Source organism: Danio rerio, chromosome 24 (genome assembly GCF_049306965.1).
Source record: "Danio rerio strain Tuebingen ecotype United States chromosome 24, GRCz12tu, whole genome shotgun sequence".
In the NCBI taxonomy this organism is placed as follows: Eukaryota; Metazoa; Chordata; class Actinopteri; order Cypriniformes; family Danionidae; genus Danio; species Danio rerio.
In genome coordinates, this window is record NC_133199.1 from 14,610,507 (window position 1) to 14,637,274 (window position 26,768).

Below are 26,768 nucleotides of genomic sequence, written 5' to 3' on the forward strand. Positions count from 1 at the left end.
ACTCGATAATATCCATCTGCAGTGTGACTTTAATCGACAGGCATATTTGTGTGTGTGTGTTTGTGGGTGTGTGTGAGTCTGGGTTTCTGTGTTAGAGGGCGGGGCCGCAGGTTTCAAATCCCGGGTTTGCGCGTGCACGTGAATAACTTGGCGTCGTTAGTACGTCATGGCGAAACACCTAATGACTCTGTATCAAGGCGACTCGGTTGAAGCACTATGAGACGACTCTTTTATAGATGAATCAACCGTTTTAAACACTGTACTCTTACAGATATAAGCCTTAGCTGGATACTTTACTTCACTTAGAGCTGTGTTACACACTACATGGAAGAGCATTTTCAAAAACCCATAATATGGGCTATTTAAATTATATGCAATAACTCTGAACATTTGTTTTACACCCTCTTTACAGGCTTTAAATTTCCATTTCCATTTTGCAATTTATTTAGTTTTATCTTTAGAGCAGATTTTCCATGTGAGAGTATTCAAGTTTCTTAATCTCATGTCGTAATGCATAACTGGCTATTTAAGTAAATATGGCATCAAAAAGCATTATGGTATTTGAAGGTGGTCTGCATCTCCAGCACTGCATCAAATCACCCACATACAGTGCATCCAGAAAGTATTCATAGCGCTTCACTTTTTCCACATTTTTTTTTATTATAGCCTAATGCCAAAATGGATTAAATTAATTTGATTCATTCATTCATCTTCTGCCGCTTTTCCGGGGCCGGGTCGCGGGGGCAGCAGTCTTAGGAGAAAACCCTAGACTGGAACACCTCCCTTGGTAGGCGTCCAAGAGGCATCCGAAACAGATGCCGAGCCACCTCAGCTGGCTTCTCTCGATGTGGAGGAGCAGCGACTCTACTCTGAGCTCCTCCCGGGTGTCAGAACTCCTCACCCTATCCATAAGTGTGCGCCCTGCCACCCTTCGAAGGAAACTCATTTCGGCCGCTTGTATCTGAGATCTTGTCCTTTCGGTCATGATTCAAAGCTCATGACCATAGGTGAGAGTAGGAACATAGATTGACCAGTAAATTGAGAGCTTTGCCTTTCAGCTCAGCTCCTCCTTCACCACAACTGACCGGTACATCGACCGCTTTACTGCTGCTGCTGCACCAATCCGCCTGTCAATCTCATATTCCATCTTTCCCTCACTCATCCATCCCTTTGAACAAAACCCAGAGATACTTTTACTCCTCCACCTGGGGTAAGGACTTTCCTCCAACCTGGAGATGGCAAACCACCTTTTTCCGGTGGAGCACCATGGCCTCGGTCTTAGGGGTTCTAATTCTCATCCCAGCCGTGTCACACTCGGCAGCAAACCGCCCCAGTGCATGCTGAAGGTCCATGTCTGATGAAGCCAACAGAACAACATCGTCAGCGAATAACAGAGATGAAATCCTGTGTTCCCCAAACCGGACCCCCTCCAGCCCAAGGCTGTGCCTTGAAATTCTGTCCATAAAAATTATGCATAGAATTAGTGAAAAGTGGCAGCCCTGAGTCCAACATGCACTGGAAACAAATCTGACTTATTGCCGGCAATGCGAACCAGACTCCTACTCTGTTCATACAGGGACAAGACAGCCCTCAACAGATCGCCTCTGACCCCATACTCCCCAAGTACCTTCCACAGAATGCCGCGAAGGACACGATCGAATGCCTTCTCCAAGTCCACAAAACACATGTGGACTGGTTGAGCATACTCCCATGAACCCTCGAGCACCCTGGTGAGGGTATAGAGCTGGTCCAGTGTACCACTGCCCAGTCGAAAACTGCATTGATCCTCCTGGATCCTAGGTTCAACCATTGACCGCATCCTCCTCTCCAGTACCCTGGCATAGACCTTCCCCGGGAGGCTGAGGAGTGTGATCCCCCTATAGTTAGAGCACACCGTCCAGTCCCCCTTCTTAAAAATGGGAACCACCACCCCAGTTGCCCAGTCCAAAGGTACTGTCCCTGACCTCCATGCGATGTTGTAAAGACATGTCAGCAACGACAGACCCACAACATCCAGAGACCTAAGATACACAGGGTGAATCTCATCCAACCCCCTGCTTTGCCACTGCAGAGCTTGCAAACTTCCTCACTGACCTCAGCTAGGGTGATGGGCGAGTCCACCCCTGCATCCCCAGTCTCTGCTTCCTCTATGAAAGACATGTTGGTGGGGTTAAGGAGATCCTCAAAGTATTCCTTCCGCCGCCCGACAACATACCCAGTTGAGGTTAACAGCTCCCCACTTCCGCTCGATGTGAAGATGCTTTCCCTTCTTGAGGCGCCGGACAGTTTGCCCGAATCTCTTTAGGGCCGACCGATAGTCTTCCTCCATGGTCTCCCCAAACTCTTCCCAGGCCCGAGTTTTTGCTTCCACAACTGCCTGGGCTGCAGCAAGCTTGGCCTGTCGATACCCATCAGCTGTTTCGGGAGTCCTGCAAGCCAACCAAGCTCTGTAGGACTCCTTCTTCAGCTTGACGGCATCCCTTTTGATATCCACCACCGTGTTCGTGGATTGCCGCCCCGACAGGCACCACAGACCTTACAACCACAGCTTCTCACAGCCACATTAACAATGGAGTTGGAGAACATGGATCACTCAGTCTCCATGTCTCCAGCCTCCCTCGGGATCTGGTCAAAGCTCTTCAGGAGGTGAGAATTGAAAATCCCTCTGACTTGGGGTTCAGCAAGACGTTCCCAGAGGACCCTCACAATAGGCTTAGGCCTACCAGGTCTGTCCAGCTTTCCTCCATGCCAGCGGATCCAACTCACTACTAGGTGGTGATCAGTTGACAACTCTGCCCCTCTCCTTACCCGAGTGTCCAAGACATACGGTTGGAGATCAGATAATAAAACCACAAAGTTGATCCTTGACCTCCGCCCTAGGGTCTCCTGGTGCCATGTGCACTGATGGACACCCTTATGCTTAAACATGGTGTTCGTTATAGACAAACTGTGATTAGCACAGAAGTCCAATAACAAAACACCACTCGGGTTCAGATCAGGGAGGCCCTTCCTCCCAATCACGCCTCTCCAGGTATCACTGTCATTACCCATGTGGGCATTGAAGTCCCCCAGTAGAACAATAGAGTCCTCAGTCTGGGCACCTTCCAGCACCCCTCCCAAGGACTCCAAGAAGGCCGGGTACTCTGCACTGGTGTTTGGCCTGTAGGCACGTACCACAGTGAGAGACCTATCCCCGACCCGAAGGCGCAGGTAGGCGACCCAACTATCTCTAGTCGATATCGTTCCACCTCCCGCACAAGCTCGGACTCCTACCCTTCCAGTGAGGTGACATTCCATGTCCCAAGAGCCAGTTTCTGTGCCCAACAATCGGGTTGTCGTGGTCCTAACCTTAGACCACCACCCGTTCCACCATGCACCGACCCCTTACGGCTCCCCCTGCAGGTGGTGGGCCTGCGGGAGAATGGTCCCACGTCACTCCTTCGGGCTAAGCCCGGCCGGGTTCCGTGGGAAAAAACCCAGCCACCAGGCGCTCGCGTACGAGCCCAAACCCCAGGCCTGGCTCCAGGGTGGGGCCCCGGCTGCGCCATACTGGGCGACGTCACAGTCCTTGATGTTATAGAACACATAAGAGGATCACCCAGGTGCACGAACCCCTCCACCACGGGGTAAGGACTTTTCTCCACCGGTGGCGGTTCAGGGAGGAGATTAAATTCAATTAATTTATTTCCTTAAAATGTTACACACTTAAAATGTTACAAACAATAGCACAGAATTCAAATTTATTTTTTTTCTGTTCCACTTTAAAAAGACCATTTTTAATCAAGTCAAAAATAAATTTTGAACAAAAGAGAACAAAACATTTTGAGCTCTTTTTTTATCAATCTAAGTGCAAAGTCTAAAGCACATGGTGCAAAAGCATTCCTAAGCATGTTCAAATTCACATAATCCTGCTATTTTAAGGACAAAAAAGTATGCTTTGCACCTTGGCGCATAGTCGAATAGGATTGTGCTTATTCTGTTATTGATTATGGGTGTGCTTGAGCATATTTTGCATTAAACCAATCAGAATCTTATCTCCCATTTCTTTCAAGAGTCAGTTGGTCGCGCCATGGCACATTTGCTGTTTACATGGCAGACTTTGTAAGTGGAAAAACTGAATGCTTCACTAGTGAGAAAACAGTTAAACAGACCATCTGCAGCGCAACGATAAAGAACGAGTCTCCTCCATTTGGCCAGTTTACTTATACTCTTTACTCCTTTACTTTCGTGGAGTAAGGAAATGGTGTTGTACACACTCCACTGAAGACATTCATTAGTCTACATAATTAATTTAGTTTGGTAAGAGCAAAGAACTTCAAAACTATTTCTAAATTCAGTTCAATTTACAGAAAGCAAATAAATGCTCAATAATATTGAAGTGTGGACAAAAAATATGGACTTTAGACCACCTTTTAGTTGGTCAATGGTACAGTCTATTTCAGTTCCACAAAATAGCAACACGCCAACAATGCGTCTTAACCCATCTCTTTTTTTAGAATTGAACACCCATGAGACCACAAAGTGGCTCAGATTGACTTGCTATAGGTGGCGCAAAACGTGAAAATTAGGGTTGCACTGGTCTAAAAATATCAACAAATCAACACGTTCTTGCATCGGGTGTATGATAGGGCCCTTTATTTTCTTGACTGTGAACAATTTGACATCCTTCAGATTATGTACAATCCTTGACTGATCTCTTTAAACTATTGGGCCTCTTTTGGTCAAATGACTGACTTATTTGGCACAAATTAGATGGACCCAGAGATAGATCTTTCCCCAAATCCCCTTTTGGTGGAGCAACCGGAGACCTGCCAGGTAGCGCTCACTCCCCAGGCTGGGGACACAGAGCTTGGGAGAGGAGAAAGCGAGAGGAGAGGTGGAGCAGTGAAGCCAATCTCTGTGGGAACGCTGCTCTTCGCTGCATGTCAGGTGCACATCATAAAGGGCCTTTTGTGTAGAGCCTGTGAGCTGCAAAGTAGTCTGGGAGAGCAGAGAGCAGTAGGTAGAGCTCACGTTAGGGATGAGTCCAACGCTTTTTCATTTTATGACCCCCATTCATCCCATCACTCTATATGACACTGAGTGGACAAACTGTACCATAGTCCTGCATTCTACAGTATCCTGTGGCACTTTTCATGAATGAGACCTTTGGTGTCTTTTTTTTGTGTGCGTTTTGGTTTTGATAAAACATCACCTAGCACAGTAGTCTGTAGTTTTTCAATTTGTTGTGTCCCCAAAATATAAAGTCCCACTTCTCCTAAAATAAAACATAAAAATAAAATGAATTTAAAAAAGAACATATAAAATATGTCCTTCTTGAAGTTTTGGCCTTTTCAAAATATATTTTTTTCCAATAATTTGTTTGTGGAACATTTTTTTTTATGATAATTTTATAACATTTATCACATGATCTTATTTTATCCATTTTATATTGTTTTGGGCAAATTAATGTTGTGGACAAAAATCACTGTATTACCTTGTTTTGTATTTGTTTATGAACCAGTATTGGCTACACAACCGAGATAATTATTTTTTATAATTGGATTTATTTATGGTTTGTTTATTAATATTTTTGTCTACTTAATTTTTTAATGTTAATGTTGAGTTTGGTGGTTTTTTTTATCTAGATTTTATGAAAATCTGGATACACCATAATACCATTCATTCATTTTCTTGTCGGCTTAGTCCCTTTATTAGTCCGGGGTCGCTACAGCGGAGTGAACCGCCAACTTATCCAGCTAGTTTTTACGCAGCGGATGCCGTTCCAGCTGCAACCCATCTCTCGGAAACATCCACACACACATTCAAACACACTCATACACTATGGACAATTTAGCCTACCCAATTCACCTGTACCGCATGTCTTTGGACTGTGGGGGAAACCGGAGCACCTGGAGGAAACCCACGCGAATACAGGCAGAACATGCAAACTCCACACAGAAACGCCAACTGAGCTGAGGTTCGAACCAGCGACCTTCTTGCTGTAAGGCGACAGCACTACCTACTGCGCCACTGCCTCGCCACACCATAATACCATACCATACTATAAGGTCTGTTGAAATATGGCTCTAGTTAGTTTTAAAGGGGTAGTCCACAATTTTTTTTTTAAGGTTTGATTGTATTTATGGGGTGCATTCATGATTCATTTGAAAAAAAAAAAAAACAATATTTGTTCACGCACCTTACCTTCATTTTATACAGCTACTGAGCTAACATGGAAACGACCACATATTTCCTGGTACCTCCTATAAGCCCCACCCTTAAAGAGCTCTGATTAGTCAGCAAACCTAATGCGTTGTAATTTGGTGGATCGGCTTTTTGTTACCAGGAACCATCATGCCTCTCTTGCAAGCTGTTTTAGTTTTAAATACCCCTCTTGCCATACTATATTTATGGATAGTCAGAACAAAGGTTTAAATGCTTAAACGGCCACAGACTGTAAATAATGTCAAAGAGGTTGTATCATTATGAGTCAGACACAGAAAATAAAGAGGACACAGCTATACCCATGCAAACGCGACTCTTGCGAGATGTTTCTGAATGTATGTTTTTTTTTTTTTTGTTGGTAAAAGGAGGAATGTGGTCAACCCATCAGCATTTCATTTTATTTCAACATCCCATACTAGTGTGTATAGGAAAGGGTACATTATAAAGTGGTTTTAAAGTCTCTGTTTTTAATAGATATCAGGTAAAATGGTCTACTTTGGTTTTCGTACATTCTGAGGTTTAACCATGTCATAAAAATGCAATCCTAATGACATTGTGCCATTGTAAGGCTAGTACAAATTAAACACACTTCAGGTATTTATAAAAAGTATGTTTATGCTGAATAAATAAATGAAAATATACTGAAGCATGGACAAACTAAAAACGACACACTTTTGTAAATAAATAAATAGTGAAACATACATACAGAAAAAGGAATAAATGAAAACATGTGGTATTTTCTTTAGTTTATATTTTTGTTTACGTCCTTACTACACACTACAACATAGCCTACAATGAACGCTACATGTAAATTTGAACAAAAATAAGTACTTAAAGGTTGTGGCTCATAATCCACAGTTTCTTCTTTTATCATTGGCTAAATCCAGCACTTTACTGCGACCAATTGTGCAAGCTGTCCTTTGTAAAATGCTTTGCACAGAGGGCTATATCTTTTTTAGAATATTCTGGGACATAATTAAACTTAAACTGTAAGCACTTCTCTCTTTATGTCACTTCCCTTGGGAGGCCAAATAGTAAAACAGAACAAGATCCATGGAAATAGCAGTGTTTGAAATGCATTTTATTTCCCTACTTAGCCGTCTATGGCAACGCCCCTTTGCTGTGCAAGGTGTGTGCAATGCATTAGTTCATTTATTTATTTATTTTATTTTTTTTTGGACAAATTAAGTATGATTATTTTGCACTTGTTTTTAAAGGCACATGCACAAATTTTGGAAAATTACTCTATTTTTTAAATATTTTTAACATAATATTTCACTTACACTTGATATTGAAGTCCAGCATGGACATTCATGACTCCTACAGCTATATATGCTGGGGTATGAAAAACAACAGTGCTTGATTTGAAATTAATGCTGCTTTAAAATGTCCTGTAGGTCCCGAATCTGGGGTCCATCAAAAAGTTGGAACCCTGAAATATGGTCTAAAAAGAGATATGCATTCTGTGGTAATTTCTGTGGTTACTGTTTCAGGAGAAATTTTGAATAAATTTCCTGTATTAAATGTTGCATTTTCTGTGTTCTCCCCAGCCCCCCTTAGGACTTTCTCTCTGTCTGTCTATTTGTCTGTCTCTTGTATGGTTTCTAACCTTGGCTTGAAATAACCAGCATACCAAGATTTAGATCACAGGCTCTCGGTTATTCCTTCAAATAGCGTTCATTGATGTTTTCTGACCTTTGAGTGAATCAAGGCTGCATTTTGAGATGAATGGAGATGAGCTGATAGAAGAACCTTTGCTTAGATTTCACATCCTAGGATGCTTTGATCACAAGCGGCAGCGTTCAGCATCTACACGCCAACCGCTCTGCAGTCAGGCCATCAATCACTGCACAAATTGCTTCATATGCAGGTGATGGAAGCGTCCTTGGTGCATCATCTTTTCATCTTTTATATCAGCGTTAGTTGCTATATCTCTACACCTTCAGAATTTCTCACAGTTGATGTCATGACCGAGGAGCAAAATCATTAGGAATATACAAAGACTATTGCTTTTGTGTTAAAGAATGTCAATGTAAAAAAAAAAACAATTGGTAGGAATATAGTGTTCAAACTTCAGAAATACTAAAAAATATATATATTTATATACAGTAGATTTATATTCTGCATATATTGCTGACTGCTATCTGAATTGCTTAGACATCTTTATAATGGCCATTGCTTTTTATAAAATATTATTCAATCCTCCAAGAACCTTCATTTAGAGAATCTTCACAGAGATCTTCATACCATAGTCCATAAGCTTTTCATAGCTATAAGTCATTTTCCAAAACCTTTTCATTCAATGTTCCTCTCCGGTGGAATGATCTTCCCTTTCCCACTCAGACAAACAACAAGTAAAAACCCATACAAAACACCAGAAACCCGGTGATAAGTAGCAAAATCACCTATAAAAAGCACTTGCTCTCTCTCTCTCTCTCTCTCTCTCTCTCTCTCTCTCTCTCTCTCCCTCTCTCTCTCTCTCTCTCTCTCTCTTGCTCTTGCTCTCTCTCTCTCTCTCTCTCTCTTGCTCTTGCTCTCTCTCTCTCTCTCTCTCTCTCCCGCTCTCTCCCTCAAAAAAGCAATTCTTTTTTAATTGTATAATTTACACTTCTTGTCTGCATTGCCTCTTGTTTAATCGCTGAATGCCTCCTCAATTATAAGTCGCTTTGTACAATAGCGTTTCCTAAATTACTAAATGTAAGATGTAAAAGTAATTAATTCAAATATTTAATAAATAAAATATTATTTTAACATGATTTGATTAAATATTATTGGTATTTAACTTTAAGGGGGCACCTATGGTGAAAAATCTACTTTTCAAGCTGTTTGGACAGATGTGTGTAAATATAGTGTATAGACCGTCATATTGGGGTAATATAAACACACACAGTCCTTTTTTTTTCAATTGAACAACATAAAAACAGTGGACCAATTGGAGCGTTTTTCAGACCGACCGCAACTTGACGTAGTAGTGCGGTCCCCCCGCCCACCAATATTGATTGACAGGCACGTCACCATCTTCAGTCTCTTGTTTCACGTCCGCCATTTTCAACGTGTGATTCAAAGCGATATCACTAAAGGAACACCCTTGCTCTATTTTCAGATGTAAGGCTCATTGGGCTCAACACAAGATCAATATTCTCCACATTATTGCTCTAATCAGAATTATTGTTTGCAAACGTGTACTTTTTATTGCGTCTACCATAAACTTCAGCCGTTTGCATTTCTCGCAAACACAGAAGCTCCCTGTAATCTTAGGTCCAGCTGGAAAAGTGCAAGCGCGTTGCCTAATGTGCACGTCTCTCCATTGGAAACAAAATAACAAACTTGCCTGCAGGTCGCACACCAGAAGCGCCACTCTGCCTGTCGCGGTGCCGTGCATTTCGGAGTTCTGGGCGTGGGTTTCTGTCGGGGTGCACGCGGCAGCGCTTCGGGTTGGCGGCTGGGCGCGGCGGGCAGCTGCCGACTTGGGGCGCCGTTGTGTTTGCCCTGGTGGAGGCCTGTGTTCGGAGTTCTGGAATGCATGTCGCTGCGTGGCGCGACGATTCGGGACACTTCATGTTTCTGCCGTGCCACTGAGAGTGTCTAGTGTGCTGTGTCGCGGCTTCGAGCGGCACATCTGGTGACTCAATCAAAGTTAATTCAGTGTGCGTGGTTATTAGTCTCGGTGTACAAGCTCGGCACTTGAAACTGAAACACAGTTGGCTGTAAAACTATACAGAGACACAAAGGATTTTGTACCCTCTTCTTGGTCTGTGTCCGAGTCATACATGTACAGCTGAATGCTGATCCTAGCTTAGGGTGTCTCTGTTTCAAACCGCCTCCTTGTTACGTCAGGCAGAAAGGCGAAACTAATTTTTATGTGAAGCAACACGGCCCTAAAACAGCGAGCTCTTTTGAACTCATTTAAAAAAAACAACATCTGAACTATGTGTTGAACTAAGTTGACTAAGTCTAAAGCTCAATAAAAAAAGCCTGCAAGCCAATATTTTGACCAATCATTCATAAGTTTTAATCACTCTTATATTTCCATGCTGCCCACCTGCGGCATCTTTATAACCTGTAACCCACTATTCTACTCTAATGGCAAAGCACTGACTGATGATATGAAAGTGATTTAATTTGATGCGAGGACATCTGGAGTTGTGTAACTCCGCAATAGCTTCAGGTTCATAATTTCAATTACAGAAGTGGATTGATATGGGCTTTTGAAGGTGACTCGCTCCATTTATGGCCAGTGGTTTGATTCAGAATATATTTCTGGCACTGGGGCATGGTGGCCTCTAATCTGAGCCAGTAATCAGTGAAAAATTGTTTTCTTGAATGTTTTATGTGGGGGTTTAAAGTGTATGGGTGTAGAGATAGATAGATTGTTGAACTGTCATTGATGTGCAGTTTCAATGTTAGTGGTAAAAGTAGCCATATTTGGTAAGGAAAAGTGGGGCTTTATCTTAACGACTTCAGACTTTAACCACTTTAAAAAGTTGTTAAAACTAAGAGTATTTTGGTTATGTCTCACAAGAAAATGCTTTTTGAGTCTTTGTTTAATTTTTGATTGTTTGAAATTATTTGTGAAATGTGCAGATTCTGAGAGAAAATTACTTCTGTACCATTACTTCTATACCAATTTTCCTTCATATTTTATATACTGTAGAAATATTCAGACCAATCATACAGAAAAATAATAAGGGGATAGTTGACCCCCCACTTCCTTTTTTCTTCAGAATATAAAAAAGAGACTTGGGTCTGAAACTGTGGTCCATGGTTATTAAACAAAGTTGAAAATCAGAGTGAAAAAAAAAACACATGCAACTGAATTTTTAAAATCATTTTGGGATGTGTTGAGACAAATATCTCACAAAACAAGACTGGATTCATAAGAACTGCATTTTTAGGCATTATAGAAATCCTCAAATATAGGTTTTTTTTATATAAATTTAGATTTTTGTGTCTGTGTGTGTTTTTGCCTTTGTTGTAGTATGACATCTGTGGAGAGGAAGCAAAGATAGAGAGATAAAGAATTGAGAAAAGTCTGTAAGCCTGAACTTGAATTTGGTTTGCCAAAGTACACTGGCACTGTAATACCACTTTTCCACTCAACAACCAACATCGCTATCCAAAACACAGCGAATCCAATGTGTTCTTACATTGCACTATAGTTTATATAGATTATGTTCATGCAGAGCGTCATAATAAATATAGAAGAAGAATATATAGATTATGTTCATGGAGAGCGTCATAATAAATATAGAAGAAGAATATAAGTGGCAGTCGTGTGTTCGTGCATATCATAGTTTGAATATTTGAGATTAGTAGTGACGATGTTCAGCATTATCTTCTGCTATTTTAAATATAGTGTTTTAGTTTGACTTGTTGGTCAGGGTAATCCCGCTCTCAACCCTTGACGTAGCTCTGCAATGTTTTCGTGCTACTTAAGAACCACTGCTTTAGATGTTGAAAGAAAAACTACTTAAAGGGCAATGAAACCCCCTCGTTTCAGCAGAGTGTTTTCCCACCTCTACTTTGGAAATAGTCAAAAAAGTAGGCGTGTCCAGCTCTGTTTAGGGGGGAGTGTCGGAGGAGCAAAAGATGTATGGTGTGGGAGTGTTGATTTGACCACTAGCTGAGTTTCAGGGCCTACTCGCACTATGCCATCTGTACCGTGCCTAGGTCCGTTTCCCGGATCGTTTTAGAAGTGTGAGTGCGCTGAATCGGGCTCAAGCATGGTACACTTGGCCGGCCCTGGCCCGGTTGGAAAAGGTGTACCTGTGCACGGTTCACTTGAGCTTTGGCGCGGTACGCTTGTGTGTGAGTGCAAAACGCTCCAAAGCCCGAAACTGAAAGCAAGACGTGACTTTTAAGGGACTGTTTCATATGGATTTATTAATCATTGTTACTGTTTAATGAACGCAAACTGCCGTCGTTTGTTAAATACGCAAACCCCTCACTGCACAACAGCTGCGCACCTTCGGCAAACCTCCTCATTCCTGCAGCACGAGAGCTTTATGATTGTTTATGAGCGCCAAAAGTGGCGGATCTGTTCAGCAAAATATCTGACTGCGTGTCACCGCATCCCTAAGGACTGTTTGGCGAAATATTTGACTGCATGTCACTGCATATCAAACGACTGAAACGATATAACAAGAGCAATCTCCACTGTACTGAGCGAGAGCGCTCACAGCGCAGCATTGATGACGTAAGCGTGCCCAGGCCCGATTAGTTTGAGTGCGGGCCGTCGGGGGAGACGGGAGGGGGGACAAGCGTGCTTCGGCCTCAGAGTCAAAACACACACACACACACAGGGGAGAAAGTGACTGTGTTTATATGGACATCTGTAATCAAATTGTTTGCCAAATTATTAACTGCTTTAACTGCAAATTGGCACTTTCATTCAGGGAATTAATTCATGCCCCTCGTGACCAACGAGATATTTGATTCGAGGAACTGCTCCAAGAGTGTATTTTTCATGCAATGTTTAATACCGCATGGCGAATGAGAGAAAAAAACTTTGCTTTGGCCCGGTTCGAGGCAACTGTACATAGTGTGAGTACGGCCTCAGAGTCAAAACACACACACACAGGAGAGAAAGTGACTGTGTTTACATGGACATCTGTAATCAAATTGTTTGCCAAATTATTAACTGCTTTAACTGCAGTTTGGCACTTTCATTCAGGGAATTAATTCATGTCCCTTGTGACCAACGAGATATTTAATTCGAGGAACTGCTCCAAGAGTGTATTTTTCATGCAATGTTTGATACCGCATGGCGAATGAGAGAAAAAAAACTCTGCATTTCTCTGTAACTTAGATGCACTCGTCAGGTAAGCCGCGTGTGTTATTCTGGTCACAAAATGCGGTGAAAATCCTACACGACGGTAATAGTTTGGTTGTGGTGCTAGCATGTTTACACTCGGTGCAATAGTTAGTTTGATGCAAGCAAACTGGATAAACCAAGACCACTGGTCGTTCACTTACCAAATCTGTAGAGACAGGACAATCCAAAGCAACTAGAACTGCGTCTTTATTAAGAGGAGACTACAAGCGATTCCGGATCTCCATTTGCAGAAGAGAAAAGCTCTCGGGTAAACAATGTTCCTAGACACGTAAGTTATTGTTGTCGCGCGTCGTGTACACTGTAATCCACGCGTGAGTCCAGCTGCGCTCTCACAGAGAGAAAATGAAAACAAAACTTGACTGAAGCAAATTATAAATGCAACACTGCACGCTTGTTTTGCCAACACAATGTGGCGTCTCTCTGCCGTCTGAACACTGTAACATTAATGAATATTAATGAAGTTGCACAATAAAGCGCGCTGATTGGTTTGAACCAAGCCTTACTCATGCATTAATGCAGCACACTCGAAGACGTAATACGGTAAACCTAGGTACAGATGTCCAGTCTACACGGTGGAATACACGCTAAGGTCTCATGGCCGTGACGTAGCTTCAAAAATTAGTTTCAAACCTGAAGTAGAAATTTGCTCGAAATATTGCAGAAACTACCAATTTTAACTTTTTAGTGAGATATAGGTGTCCTAATAGTGTTTTTAGCAATGTGGAACATATATTTGACTGTCAACAGTTCAAAAAATGTGTTTTGGTGTTTCGTGACCCTTTAAGCCTCATTCACACTATGAGCAACTCAAAGCAGCAAAGTGACAAAAGACTGTTCAGTTCAATTTAGAGTGAGCGACTTCCAGCCACCTCCGTCTACATGCACAACAATCCTCCAACTTTATGCAAATGAAGATATGCGATGTTCTTGAGCACCAGTAGAGCTCACATGATCCTCTCCCAGCTTGCTCAGAGACCAGTTGTATTCTCTGTACTGTAGACCTACACAGACCTGTGTTTGCAGCAGCTTGCGACCCAGAGCGACAAGCAGCTACTGTACAAAGTGGCTGCTAGTGTGAATCAGGCATTATTTGGAACTAGGCTCAGGCTCCAAACCGACACTCGAACTGACGTGGTGGAAAAGGGGTAAATGTCGGTGCACTGCTCGTAAGGCTATCAGCGTTAACTAAGATGGGCTTCCTAAGCCAGTCAGATGTCATCACACCCCTAATACCCATAGTTCCTGACAATACATTGAGTTCTTATAAACCAAATGATAAAGTATACTTTAAATGAAGTTCTTCAAATAGAACTTCAAAAAGGCTGACATGTACCCTAAACACAACGGTTTTGGTTCCAAGAGAAAAACAATTTTGTAAACATCTGGCGTACAGTTTCCATGAGAAGTGACAACATTCAGTTTTTACATTGTTTCTATTTACCATGGACAGACACCAAATGGCACCTCCTGTGTTCGCAAACTCATTGAAGATGTGGTGCGACGAGATTGGCTTATGGTCTGGTGTGTGATTCCCTCCAAGTCTTTAAAATCTAAAGTGATCAGACACCTACAGATACAGTACATCTGATACATCTGCTACTTCAATAGTAGCGTATTTGTTTAGCCACCTTTATTTTATTTTATTTTATTTTATTTAGATGTTCTCCTGTCCGACACCAGTGGAATGGCAAGTTAATCTGGAGAAAGAAATTAGGTCAAAGAATTTGGAGTTCTAGAATGTGTCCACCGATTGTGTAGTTGACACATTCCAATGAGAGCTCAAAGGTGTTTTGGAGCCAAATCGAACTCTTGAACTTTCAAACTTCCGAAACCAAAAAAAAAAACATAGTACTTTTTTCTTTCATATTAAATTTAATTTCATTCGTCGATTTAATTTGAAGTATACCAGTCCTTACAGCTGTGCAAGAAAATGGACAATAAAAAGCAACACCTGCATCATATATATATTGACAATCTCTTTTAATGCATATGTTATACAGCATAAACAAAGGCATTTTATGACTTCAACTGCTGGTTTAGTGTATATGCAAGCAATATGATGTTATCGGACGTACTCGTGTGTTAAATCCGCCAGAAATATTATTCAGATAAGGATCGCTAGACCATGTGCTTAAGTCAAAGAGGGAATCCTCCATTTTGTTTTAATTTTATTCTTCCTCGCTATGTAGCAAATCCCACTTTAATGAAAATAAAGACTCTCAGATGATGTATGTTTTGAACATCTGGGCCAAAAACTCTGCCTCATGACGCAGTTTATTCTCTCTTTTTTATTGTTTTTCTTACACCATTGTTTTTTGAAAAGCACTTCAAATAGCACTGGCAGCATCCTACACTTGGCTTGACATCTTTTCCACCGCACATCTCCATCTTATACACCAACGACATCAAACGCATCTCCTGTCTAGGCATCAAAGAACAGGACGGTTTGTTTCTGTCCCTCTTGCCCTTTCTCTGTTCCTGAAGCGGGTGTTTACGCTGGGATTTTCATTAGCTAACACATGCTAGACGTGCTAATCCCTTACGGTCTGATTTTTGCTTGGTTCTGATGGAGCCCAGCTGTATGGCTGTGGTGTGTTTTTGTGAGGAGCGATCTTTGAAAACAGACTTTGTCAGGGAGATGAATCTTGAGGCTGACAGGAAGCTGGCACTGATCTGGGTGTGTTGAGTTTGATGGTGGCCCGCAGTTATTTTCTCAAAGTGACGACACTTCACCACAATTAAGTGCATTAGGAAAAGTTTTAAATCAAACCCAGCACTGCTAACGGATACACAGTCAGCGGTGTGTTTGCGCTAAATCTCAAACACATTAGAGTAATTTATATGAAACTCATTTGGCCCAGGTGTATTATTGTTATTTTATGTATATATAGTAAGGTGACAAATAGGCAGTAAAACACAATGGGTGTGAAACACCATTATTGAAGAAAAAAATATGTTTATGTATTTTTAAGTTTGATGTTATATAGGGATATAATATAATGGGTCACTAAATGTATCAATGCATAATGAATATTTTTACTTTTTTTACTGAACTGCTCCTTAAAGGACACCTGTTTTACCCCTTTTTTCAAGATTTAAGGAAAGTCTTTTGTGTCTCCAGAATGTGTCTATAAAGTTTCAGCTTAAAACACCCATCAGATTATTTATTATACCTTTCAGATTATTGGAATTTTCTGCTTTGAGTGCATTGTAGCTGTTTTTTTGCCTATTCCTTTAATGCAAGTGAGCTAGTTCTCCCTGCCCACTGTTCTCATGTTGCTGTCAGAGTGCGTCTCTGTCTTCTGCTGCATCAGATAAACAGCTCAGTGACAGACATGAAGGAAGCAAATCTTGCGAAATGTTTGTGAGAAATACTACAGTAAGAATTTTTCCTTTGTTTATTTGATGTATATGTTGTGGAGTTAATTCAGTTCTTTCTGCTACGATGAGTCACACACAAGGTCAGTACATTGTAAACGCAAACTCTGACACACAGTGCGTGAATTTAACTTTGCACTGTTTTTGCATGGATATCCGTTAATATCCACTGCTGTATAGATATCTGTTATGTTAATGCACAAAATAAACCTGATTTAACATTCACAAACCGGGATTGAAGCATCTTCTTTTAAAATTATACTGACATGTGACTTAAGTAAAAATGGTAAAATTGCTGTAATTCATTACAAACATGCACTGTTTTAAAAAGGTTTTAAACTTGTAAAACTAATTTGATTACATTTGATGATGATTGATAATCACAGAGAGCTGAACAGATCTTTTAATTTCAGTTGCATTGCTTCACGTCCTGTCTTGTTGATATGATTATACGCGTTACTACAGAGACATGTTAATACGCAGCTGTCAATCAATTCAGTTGGCAGGAAAACCTAGTTTTAAGCAGTTTTAAACTTACAAAAAAATAAAACATTTTAAGCTCAATACTGTTAACCCCCTTTTCAGTTACTAAGCATATTACAAGTATGATTAGTTACGTATTTGCTTAAATTCAATTGCCAATAAAAATGATTTTGGAATTTTTTTTTTTTTTTTTTTTTTTTTTTTTTTTTTGGGCACACATTTGGAGACTTTATGCACTAAATTCACAACCCCTAATAACAGAGCATGATCTGTTGGTGTAAAAAATAAACTCACTGAAGCCGGTCATTACTCCTCTTTACCAGACTCTAGATGTTTATGTCAGAGTTCCTGTTTCCTGGAGCTGTGAACGCCAATCACGCATTGTGCTTGTTAACATTGTCTTTAAAACACTCTTCAGAGTGGAATGCCCTATGGATCTGGAACATCAGACCACTTGGAAACTAAACATAAACGCTTTCATGGAGTGAAAGATTCCTTGAGTCTTTCAGCTGCTGCAGTCATTGATTTGTTTTTTATCTCTGAACATTTCACTTTCATGCACTGACTGCTTAAGAGTTCTAAATGAATGAACTCATCTCGCCATCTATCTGTTGTTCTGTTTATAATTTTATCCTATAAACTATTATTCTGTCATTCTGTCTACAGTGTTAGTCTGCCATTCAATTGGTTCTTTGCAATAATGTGATTCTGGATACAGTTAAAACAGTTAAAAATATCTATGTATCTGTCTGTCTGTCTGTCTGTCTGTCTGTCTCTTCCATCCGTCCATCCTTTGTTTCATCCATTCATTCATCGCTCCATCTATGTATATCGTTCCTTCATTCCATTGTTATATCCATCCATTGTTTCATCCATCCATATTGAAATCTATATTGGTTTCATAAATCCATTGTTCCATCCATCCATCCATTGTTCCCTCCATCTGTTCGTCCGTTTTGCCCATCCATTCCATCCATTGTTGCATTCTTTCTGTCTATTTATCATTCCATCCATCCATCCATCCATCCATTTATCCATTTTTTAGTCATTCCATCCCACATTCCATTTATCATTAAATCCTTCATTCCATCCATCCATATTTCCCTCTATCCATCCATCATTCTATCATATACTCACCTGTTGTGTCATTTTGTCGATCTGTCTTTCCCCCCCCATTTATTTCATGTCTGTTGGTATTCTAACAAAGTCTTTTAATTCTCTTTGCATGTAGTGTTAAACAGTGTGGCAGTTGAACAAAAATGGTGTTCAGTAATATATCAAGGACATTTTTAAGTGTACTGCCACATGACAGAATATTTCTTTTAATTGCATTTTATCTTCTCTGTGGACAATCAACCCGTCAGATTGTCTTTGAGCTATGCATCTGTCAGTTATGTTTGTTTGTGTCTGTATATATGTTTCCAAAGATACTTGTGTGTAATTCATATTGTCTTGTTCTAAACCAGGGGTTCTCAGATGCTTATTTCAAAGGTCCCAAATCTGAATTTTCATCAATGCCAAAAGCGTGAAAAAATTGATTATAACAAAAGAAAAAAATTTTTTAAACATGCATAATCCATACCTGTCAACAATGGGCCGTCAAAATATAGGATATCTACAATGTTTTTATGCCTAAATAAAACAAAAGCACAGAAGAACAGATTCACATTAATTTTTCATTTAAGAGTGAGGGGCATCCCCTTGTGGTTCAGCGGTATGGTTTGCGTATAGGGAGGATTGGCTCTTTAATGTTTATTGCACCCCTTCATAGAAAGATTGAAAATATGGGAGAAATATGGGAAAATACCTTTACGGGATGATAGCGGGATAGAACTGTAAAATACTGGAGAATTGCGCAAAAAAACGTTGACAGGTATGACATAATTATAACAAATCAACCAGTAAAATCGATTAAAATACCCTTTGTGCTTAAAAATACATTAATTACTAGTGCAAAAGTGAAATAATTATTTAACAAAATGAACGCATACCTCGGTCCAAACATCTTTTAAAACTCAAATTTCTTTGGCAATTTTTCTTTCTGAAAACTTTCATGCACCCATCCAAAACATTCACTTCGGTGAAGACTTGGTTGTCTTGAAAACAAAGGCACATGGGACAATTTTATATATCTTACACTTTGCTTTCATTTCAAACCATCGGCAAAAAGAAACAACAAATCATATGATTTAGAACTTGAATATTCAATTCTTACTGTATGAAATCCACAGTTTTATTCCCTTACACTCAATTATATCTTAAATACATCTTGAAATATGAAATGGAGATTGGTCTGGACTTTGAGAAACACTACTCTAAACTATATTTCTCTGGAATCTTTCTGGAAGCAGTCAGTCACACATTTTATCCAGCCATCCAGAAGCCATGTGTGGTATAGCTGTGAAACAACTGACACTTTTTCCCAAATGTGTACAATGTATAGATCCACACCCACTGGTTTCTCACACATAGAAGAGTGTTTTAAAAGAGTGTCTTCCCAAAACTAATTTGTTCTGTAAAAACACCACCAAAGCAATCTTGAAGATTATTTCATATTCATTCACTATTCTGCTTATAAAATATTTAAATGCAGATAATATGTATATAGGTCAGGCATTACATGATCAAAGTGGCATGGGATAGTGCAAAATCCTTACACACAGCACGCGCGCACACACACACACAAACCATTGGGTGTTGCTGAGTAGAGCTTGACATGCAGAGGTGTTCTGAGAAACCCCAAACGGGGCCAAAGCTCTCCGCTAAATCACTGTATCACTCCCTGTCAGAGCGCTTGAAAAAAGCATAGTTTGTGAAGCATTGACTAGGACGAAGATCAAAATCTAAAACCACTGCTGGTATCCAGTAGAATTGAGCACCACCTGCCAAGTCAAGTTCGAGGATCCAGTTCATAGTTTTCCCACACAAGTTTTCCAAGGTCATGAATGCAGAACAGTACGTGCTGTAAAATACATTATTAAATATTTAATACTTTATTTTCTCTTATCCTGCAGGTGCAGTACTCAGACCGGCAAACTGACAAAGAGTTCATGACTTACCTGACCCTCTCACCTGTGCAGATGACCTTTCACGGCATTGGGAGCTCCATTCCAGCTAGCCATGACCAGGTTATCTATCTGTCAATCTATCTATCTATCTGTCTATCATTCTTTCTGCCTATCATTTGTTAAATTTTCCTATCATTCTGTGGTTTGTTAGATAGTTCTGTCATTTGTTAGATTGTTCTATCATTTGTTAGATCATTCTTTTAATCTATCGTTTGTTAGATCATTCTATCGTTTGTTAGATTATTCTATTATTCTATCGTTTGTTAGATTGTTCTGTTATTTTAACTTTATTAGATTGTTTTATTATTCTACTGTTTGTTAGATTGGTCTATTATGCTATCGTTTGTTAGATCGTTCTATTATGCTATCGTTTGTTAGATTGTTCTATCATTCTATCGTTTGTTAGATCATTCTATTATTTTACCGTTTGTTAGATTGTTCTATTATTCCATCGTTTGTTAGATCATTTTATTATTGATCAATCATTTGTATCAGTTGACCATTCTATTGAGTGGTCTATCATTTGTTAGATCATTTTATTATTCTATCAATTGTTAGATTGTTTTATTATTCTATCGTTTGTTAGATTGTTCTATTATTCTATCGTTTGTTAGATCATACTATTATTCTATCATTTGTTAAATTGGTCTGTCATTCTGTCATTGGTTAGATCATTCTATCATTTGTTAGTTCACTCTATTGTTTGGTATATGGTTCGTTAGATTGTTGTATTCTTCGTTAGATTGTTCAGTAGTTTGTTAGATATTTATTTAGATCATTCTATCATTTCTTAGATTGCTCTATCATTTGTTAGATCATACTTTCGTTTGTTAGATCTTTTGTTAGATCATTCTATCTTTTGTTAGATCACTCTATCGATTATTAGATTGTTCTGTCCTGTATTAGATCTTTTGTTATATTGTTCTTTCGTTCGTTAGATTGCTCTAACATTTAGATCATTCTGTAGTATGATAGATCTTTCGTTAGATCATTCTATCTTTTGTTAGATATCTCTCTCAGTCGTTAGATCATTCTATTTTTTTGTTAGATAGCTCTATCATTTGTTAGATCATTCTATCATTCGTTAGGTCATTCTACCCAACGTTGGATCTTTTATTAGACTGCTCTATCGTTCATTTGAGCGTTCTATCATTTGTTAGATTAATCTATTGTTATTTCTTTCCATCGTTCTATCGTTCTATTGTAGCTATTGTTACAGTGTAATACCGATCTATTTATTGTAATATTATTTTATCTGTCGGCAAATCATTCTATCTACCTTTCTATCTTTCCATGAATTGTTCTGTCATTTTTTTTTATCTTTGCCATATCATCTTTCTGATGTTTTATCTACAGTATCTTTTAGGGATGTAACGGTATTGTAAATACCGTCATACCGCAATAGCAATTACCGTAGTATTGCGGTAGTATTACCATAGTCGCATGACTCGATAAAACTATAGGTCTTCTGAGAAAATTTGCTCAGGCGAATGAAGCGAACGAGAGGTAGCGGAAACTACATTTCCCATCAGCCCAGGCGTGGCCATCATCCTTTGCGGTCTGTTGTCGCTACAGATCCAGTAATGTGGAAATGGAGTGTTCTGCTAGTAGCAGGGATAAAAAAAGGTGGAAATGATCGAACCCAAGGCGGGTTTTAAATCGGATGTGTGGAAGCATTTCGGTTTCTCTCTAAAAAGATAAGAGAAAGGAGAAAAGGTGACAGACAAAAAAAAACTGGTATGCAGGCACTGCCAGACTGTGGTGAAATACAAGTTGTGGAATACGACTAATAACAGTCATGGAGACTGCAGAATACAGCACACTGTTCAGATTGATGCAGACATTGACTTATACTGCAAAGAGACCTCTATCTCACTCATGGCTTGTCCTCTCAAGTGGGGCAAAGACAATGCACAACGTTACCCACTGCTGTCAACCTGGGCCAAGTCATATCTCTGTCCCAGAAACCTCAGTCCCAAATGAGAGGGGTTTTTTCTATTGCAGGGGACATTGTAAATGCCCAGAGATACCAGCTTTTACCAGATTATAGTTATATGATAATTTTCCTTAAAACCCATCTCTATCTAAGTGAGTGGGTGAGTGAGTGATTAAATGTTGAATGTGATGAGTTTTCAACAATACTAAATTGAAACGGTAACACTTTACAATAAGGTTCATTACTTAATGCATTTACTAACATGAACTAATCATAAACAACACATGTACAGCATTTATTAATCATAATTGAACATTTACTAATGAATTATTAACATCCAAGTTCATGCTTGTTAATATTAGCTAATGCACCATGAGTTAACATGAACTAACAATGAACTACTGTATTTTCATTAACTAATGTTAACTAGCATAAGCTAATACTGAAGTAAATGTATTGTTCATTGTTTGTTCATGTTAGTAAATGCATTAATTAACATTAACTAATGAACCTTATTGTAAAGTGTGACCATTGAAACTTTATTTTTTTACATGGTTTAATAATTTTTTGTTATTAAAATTGAAATTCCTGTTTCAAAGCTTACAGATAGATGGCTAATTTGTATGTCATTGACACTTTTGGCACTTTTTTGGAGTATTTTCATTAGTTTTGTTTTTCCTGTAAATTATTCAATAAATACCGTACCGTGCCATTCATACCGAGGTATTACCGTACCGTGAAATTCTGATACCGTCACATCCCTAGTATTTATCTATCATTTTATCTATTCTGTTTTCATTGCGGTGATATATCTAGAATTCCATATCTTGCATTCAATCTAGTGTTCTATATGTCGTTCTTTCCTCTGTCTATCGTTTCAGAGATCTATCTAGTGTTTCGTCCACTTTCATTTCATCCATCTGTTTTTCATTCTATTCATTTATTTAAAGTTATTTCTGTTATATTTGTCATTTTTTCTTTATTTTTCTTGCTATGATTCCTTTCTTTAATCTTATTGTGATTCTGTTGTTCCATTGTGTTATCATTTTATGATCTGTCAGTCTGTCTGTTGTTCAATTGAATGTTCTATAATTATTTTTATACTGTCTGCCTGAATGGTATTACACCAGACATATGTGTTTCTGATGAACATATTAAACAAAATGGCATTTATATCAAAGAGCTGTAGAAGAAAAACTCCTCAGACAAAAGATTGTAAAATGTTTTTTTGGTAAAATGAAAAAAAAACTCATTTGTTTCCAGATGTTAAAGTGCCCAAAGGTTTTGGGTGCCTTTGTATTTATTTGTCAAATGAGTTTGAGAGACAAATGATTTTGTAGAAATGATTTATTTAACAGGCTGGTATTTCATCATGTTTTTCCCACGATTTTTCTAGCCGTTTGCCCACATCGCATGCCGATTCGTTGATTGCTTTGGAATACAAAATGAATATCGGAAAAAATTGTAATCCAGCTGACAGAATTGTGCTGACAGGCCTGAAAGCGTCATGTGCTCTTATTAAAAGTTGTTCATTATGAAGATTCATTGGGGAGAACATGTTGTGCGAAGAAATATTATTGCATTGTTTGTTTGGAAAGTTTCCTTGGATATTTCTGCCTATACGCAGCCAGTTTTCTTACCAGCGCAGTTTGAGATTTTATCACCAGCCGTTCGTTCAGGCAATCAGAACGCGCACAGCCATTATCCCCATTGTTAATGATAAGCGTGATTTAGTGACAGACCAGACCGCATTTGATTAGGTTTTCTTTTTTCATTTTTCTTGCTGTAATTATGAAACAAAAAAGAACCCTAGGATCGGGGCTGGCTAGTATTCATGAGGTGGCTTATTGTGTAGTGTCATCCATGCAGAAAAGCGGTTGCTTACATTATCTAATCTAAACATAGGACACTCTTTTGTTCTGCCCTTCAAAGCTCCACTCTCTAATAAAGCCCGTTCTATAACCAGTAATAGGGATTTCTGTTGTGGGGACACAGCCGCCAGAGCAAAAATGAAGGCAATATAGGCCATGGACTTGTTGTTGCCAAAAGCACTGGTGCATGACCGACTGTTAGGGAGCCTTTCTTTTCCAGATTCCTTAGTACAGTGGCGTCCAGCCACAAAAGGAGTCAGAACAATGAACCCGGGGTGGTTCTGGATTGTGACACTTTTTGGCCCAAGTTTCTCCACTGCCCCACAGTTTGCAGTCACTGCTTCCAGCGATAATCCAGAGAGCTGGGCAGCTTTCAGTGCAGTTTGTGGTGGATCAAGGCTAGCTTGCCCTGCTGTGCTTACTAGCTGTATTCATTTTTGAAAGATTGAAAAAAAAAAAAAAAAGATTTGAAAAAAAAAAAGCAGCGACCTTCAGTGACTGCATGGCTGAGTTACAGAATGTGCGAAAGCATTCACATTTTTTACACGTAATAAAAATGAAGATCTGTTCTGTAACAATGGAGTTTGCAATAAAACTAGACTGTTTTATTCATCTCATGGTAGCATAGTTTTCCCTATTTTGATTGATTAATTTGTTGATTTGTTTGTTTGTTTTTATTATTATTGATAGATTTTTTTTCCCCTTTGGTTTGTATTTATTTAGTTTAGTTTAAACATTATTGTCCGTTCTGCTTGGCACAGAAACGAAAGTTGTCTTTTAGCACTGGATTTAAGACAACAACTGCATACATTCACACAATAGCAACACTCACCAAGACAACAACATAAGTTAAAAATTTTAAAACTAAAATTATCCCCACACATATTACTGCAGATCATTCTTGACAGTGACCTCATTCACATCAAACAATTGGGACAAATGACTTTTTATTAGCATTTCTTCTGGCTTTAGGAATTCTAAACCGAAGGCCTGATGGTAAGACTTAAAAAGCTAAGTGAAAGGGATGTGTATTATCTTTAAAAATCACAACTGCAGTTTTTTCCATAAAAGAGTCAAATAGAATCTGCAGCAAATGTTGTTTGTGACCAGTTATCTCATTTGCCTGATTGATAGTTTGCGATCATTTCTTCTTCTGTTTAAGTGTTGTGTTACCAAACCATGAGACAATATTGTATGTGAGAGCACTTTCTATAAATGATCCATATGCCATGTTTAACCTCCTAGGGCTTAAGTGGCCACATACGTGGACAGCACAGTTTAGGTCTTAAGTGGCTATAAAATTGAATGTTTTATATTTTGTTATAGACATATAGTGTTATCCTGCAACTGTTTTGAAGCATATGAAATGTTCCAAACACAATTTTGAACTATCCAAAATGGGGGAAAAATTTTTATTTTTACTCTCTGATAGTCAAAACATGCTCAAAAAAATGTTATTTGTTATCTATGCATTAAAAAAAACGCCAGGAAAAAGTGTTTTATGTAAATTTAAACCACAAATCCACATATATGACATCATTTTTCTCTAAAAATACATCATATCAAAAGATGATACTTGGATTTATTTATATTAGTTTCCAATAAGCCCAAATAGCAATGACAAATAATAATAATAATAATAATAATTAAAAACATGTAAAAAAAATCCTTGGGCCTTAAGAGATTAAAGTCTGTGTACTAACATTAGTAGAACACAGCTTGCGGAGGAGACTGAGGCACTGACTTGCCTTAAAAACAGCCTCTACATTGCTATTTATTTATTTAATTGTTTGTTTTATACTATAGCATTCATTAATTCATTCATTGTCCTTTGGCTTAGTCCTTTTATTCATTAGTCGTCACAGCAGAATGAACCACCAACTTATCCACCATGTTTTACACAGCAAATGCCCTTTTGAACCCAGTACATCCATACTCGCATATCTCATTCACACACTCCAATTTAGTTTATTAAATTCACCTATACCGCATGTCTTTGGATTTTTGGGGAAAACCCATGCCAACATGGGGGAACATGCAAACTCCACTCAGAAACACCCACTGACCCAGCCAGGACTCAAACCAGCAACCTTGCTTTGAGATGACAGTGCTAACCACTGAGCCAACAAGTACCGATGGAATATACTATAGTATTAATTCATTTTAATTAATATTCATTGCATTTTTATTCTATTTTGTAATAATAATGTCGATGATGATGATGATGATGATGATAATAATAATAATTATAATAACAATAAAAATACAATGAATACTATATAGTATGAGAGATGTATAATTATCATTTGATCATAAAATAAGTAAATATATATTCATCATTATATATTAACTGTGTAATCAGCATAATAATAATGAGTTGAAACAATATTAATAAGAATCATCTTGCTGTAACAAAAATAGAATAAAACAATTTCATAGTAATTTTATATAATTTTGTTATAATAGAAATGGCAATTTTAGATTTTACAGCATCTGCATAACTGAATTTTATACTCCAGTCTTTATAGACGTATAACTGCTCTTGTGTGAAATGTGCAATGGTTTCCCCTGAATGTTTCAAGCAAATTAGAGCTCTGTCAATTACGTGTGAGATTAACAGCTCAGAGTTGGTGGACATGCGTGATCAGGGTTAAAGAATCAGCCTCACATGTAAAGAGATGGGCTTTGGTAATGCATGTGGGCTGAAGCACGTGTTCTGATGGACTCTTATCTCAATAACTCTGTAGCCAGTGGGAATATGATGGGGTCCACTGATAACTCTTTCCTGGAGATTACAAATATCCTGTCATTCAGATTAAATGAAGACTATCAGCCCATAAGAGAAGAGTGTATCAGTATCTAACATCTTTAATTCCATTTATTGATTTGCTTTCTTGAAATATCAGTTTATACCAGCAAAACTATGTTTTGTATTGTATATTTCAGTTTTTGTGACATTTATGTATATTATTATTATTATACTATTTACA

General features: G+C 38.7%; 1 protein-coding gene across 8 annotated transcripts in view; it reads left to right on the plus strand.

The window, feature by feature from the left end:
* Positions 1–26,768, plus strand: part of stau2 (staufen double-stranded RNA binding protein 2) — a 222,974-nt gene that overhangs the window by 128,229 nt on the left and 67,977 nt on the right. For 6 of the 8 annotated variants that reach the window (XM_021470116.2, XM_068217044.1, XM_073940158.1 and 3 more), the window contains exon 13: positions 19,918–20,031. In XM_021470116.2, the coding sequence (XP_021325791.1) occupies positions 19,918–20,031 (114 nt within the window). Of the gene's footprint in view, positions 1–19,917; positions 22,126–22,430; positions 24,227–26,768 lie in introns of those variants that run through there. The other 2 variants (XR_012399091.1, XR_012399090.1) reach the window with 1 other exon arrangement.